The following is a 2,839-nucleotide window of genomic DNA, read 5'->3' as shown; positions in this document are numbered from 1 at the left end:
GAAAAGTAATGGCTACAACAAATCGGTGATGGTTTATCATTTGGGATTTTCGTGAAAATTAATGGCTACAACAAATCGGTGACGGTTTATCATTTTTTGCGTGAAAATTTATGGCTACAACAAATCGGTGATGGTTTATCATTTTTTGCGTGAAAAGTAATGCCTAAAAGAGTTTATAATTTTTAGCGCGTGAAAATAAATACAGAAAACCGCCATTTAGCAAACTTAGAGAGTGGAAGGTAACCGCCGACAGAGAGAGGGAGGGGTTATCCTGCCCTGTTAGATCATACGATCAACGGTCGGCGGGCACGATCCGCGTGACATGGGCTAGACCAATCAGGGCAATGTTGCACGTGTGAGAGAATTTGTGGAGGGAGAGGGCAAAACTGAGTAGTATCAAGAAACCAAGGGCACCTATGTAATAAACAGACTAAGGGATTCAAATATGAGATTTAAAAAATGAAAAATGCGTGTTTTGTAGAATAAAACCCATCTTGGCCTATCTCAAACTATTTGCAATACAAATATACATGAGTGTGAGAATTGTGGCCTCATTTAGACAAAGTATGTTTTGGGAAAGCAGTTTTGGCCAGGGCTTATTGTGGAAAACCATGCACCTTCATAGCTACTAGGTGATTTGAGAAGGCCTTTGAGAAGTGGCAATTTGTGGTAAAACTTGATTTATCTATGACTTATCTATGTTTTGAGAACTGGAAATTTGTGGTAAAGACTCCATGAGTATGTGCCACTATTTTTCGTAATTTTTGCACATTAAATGACTCATTTTAATAGTTAATCCCATTTGTTGACTGTCTGTTGACCAGCTACTTGAGGGTAAATCGAGCATATTGCACTAGCCGTACTAGCACTCAAGGGGAAAACTGAGCACACAAAAAATGCTAGTATAATGCTCGAGGTTATAACTGAGTATAACTAAATTTTCCGGGTTAGACACGAGGACGCGTCTTGCGGTGCAGAAATGAAAGACGTGCAATATTTGACGATTAGACGCAGGACGCTGTGCAGAAGTCGAAGACGAGCAATCGTGGACGCGTTGCGCATTGCATAAGTCCAAGACGTGCAGCAGTCCAGCGGTGGACGCGTAGGACGCGGGTCGCATTAACCACCACTAGCCTTTATAGACGCCTCCTCCCACTATCTCTGTCACTCTCACTCGCCTACGCAACGCCGCCTCTCACGTCCCATCATCTTCTCCAAAGCAAAACCCTCTCCCTCTCCCTCTCCTCTGCCGGCGAGATGGACAAGGAGAATGCCAATCCCATCGTCCACGGCGCCGTCGGCTCCAAGCGCGACGCCTCCCTCTTCGACGCCGTCCCCTCAACGGACGTCGCCGCCGTCCCCTCAACGGACGTCGCCGCCGCCTCCGCCGGTGCATCGGAGGCTGCTGCCGCCGGTCGCGGTCAGATCCCACCGGGATGGGACCCCTACGAGCCGGTGCCGTACGTCCCGCCCCCGAACCGCTACGACACCTCCATAGAGGACCCATGGAACGAGGTAATAACTACGGTTTGCTTCCTTTTTTGTTCCCCATTCCTTTTTGAACCCTATTTGTGCTGGTGTAGATGGATCTGTGGATGGATGAGTATTGGGCTAATATTTGCGCCGATTTTATTCCATTTTGCTTTGATCCCTCCTTGATTTCGTTCAAGATTTGGGTTTCGGCCGTTCGGTTAATTTATGCAAGTAATAATGGGATCTCAATCAGTTAATTTATGCAAGTAATCATAGGATCTCAATCTGTTATTTTATGCACGAATCAAAAGATATCAACCGTTTAATTTTGCAAATAATCTGGAATGTGTTCAAGTTCAGATCTGGAATCTGTTTCTTTGCCTATGATGAATCGGTGGGCACAGATTTTTACAGGGAGGGTTCAGCGAACCATTTCTATGTACAAATGACTTTGTTATCATGCACGTTTGCAACTCATTCACTAATAAATTCCCGTTTGATATGGATCAGCTGTCTGGCAGCGACGTCGGCAGCGACGACGAGCACCATGACGTCAAGACTCGCCAGGTGCTGCGGAGGCTGCAGGTCGGCCAGTATGTCTCCTACCTCGACGTCGCCAAGGGTGTCTACAGGTGCCCCTTCTGCACTAGGAGGCTCGGCGGCACTGACTTCAACTGCGTCCTCACGCATGCCGAGAACATCGGCCACACCAACCCCAAGGTCGGCGCGTCGGTGAACCCCAACTCCTTCCGCGCCAAGCACTTGGCGCTCGGCATGCACCTCCGCAGCATCCAGCGGGTGGAGATCTCCGGCGGGCGCATGCCTCCGCTCAAGCCCAAGGCTCCCAAGGGGAGCAACAAGTGGAGGCAGAGGCAGATGGGGTAGGCGGAGTCCTGGACGTGTGCTGCTGCTGCCTCCTCCATTTTGTTGTTGGGATCCCTTTGTTGTTAGTTAGGGATCCCTCGTTGTTATGTTGTTAGTATGATGGTGCTGTACTGCTGTGAAGAACCTCGAACCCTACTATGTTTGGCTGCTGAATGCAGCTTATTATCTATATTATCTATCCCTATTCTACTATATGACCTTGTGAATTTATCGTACATTCCCTGTAGATTTGCTTCTAGATTTAACTACATACATATGGACCAGATGGAGTACTAGATTGGGCTCCCTACTAGATTTGCTGCCATATTGGGAAAACAACCAGGGCCAAAAGGCACAAATAATAATTGAAGAAAGACAGAAATGCAAGCTTCTCTAGATTTGATACTAATTATGTGAAAAAAGGCAGAGAGAAGGAGGCAGAAAAGGTACTCTTAAAAGGGAAATGCCAATGGCCGAGAGAGACAAAACCCAGCTCCTGCTC

General features: G+C 47.2%; 1 protein-coding gene across 1 annotated transcript; it reads left to right on the top strand.

Moving 5' to 3' along the window:
* The first annotated feature begins 1,257 nt into the window (after positions 1–1,257).
* On the top strand, positions 1,258–2,621 carry LOC139839233 (uncharacterized). The gene is made up of 2 exons (XM_071829283.1): positions 1,258–1,515; positions 1,984–2,621. The coding sequence occupies exons 1-2, from the start codon at positions 1,258–1,260 to the stop codon at positions 2,356–2,358; spliced, it is 633 nt and encodes a 210-aa protein (XP_071685384.1). The 3' UTR covers positions 2,359–2,621.
* The last annotated feature ends 218 nt before the right edge of the window (positions 2,622–2,839 follow it).

Source organism: Lolium perenne, chromosome 4 (assembly GCF_019359855.2).
Source record: "Lolium perenne isolate Kyuss_39 chromosome 4, Kyuss_2.0, whole genome shotgun sequence".
NCBI classification, from domain to species: Eukaryota; Viridiplantae; Streptophyta; class Magnoliopsida; order Poales; family Poaceae; genus Lolium; species Lolium perenne.
This window is presented reverse-complemented; position numbering and strand designations above follow the sequence as displayed.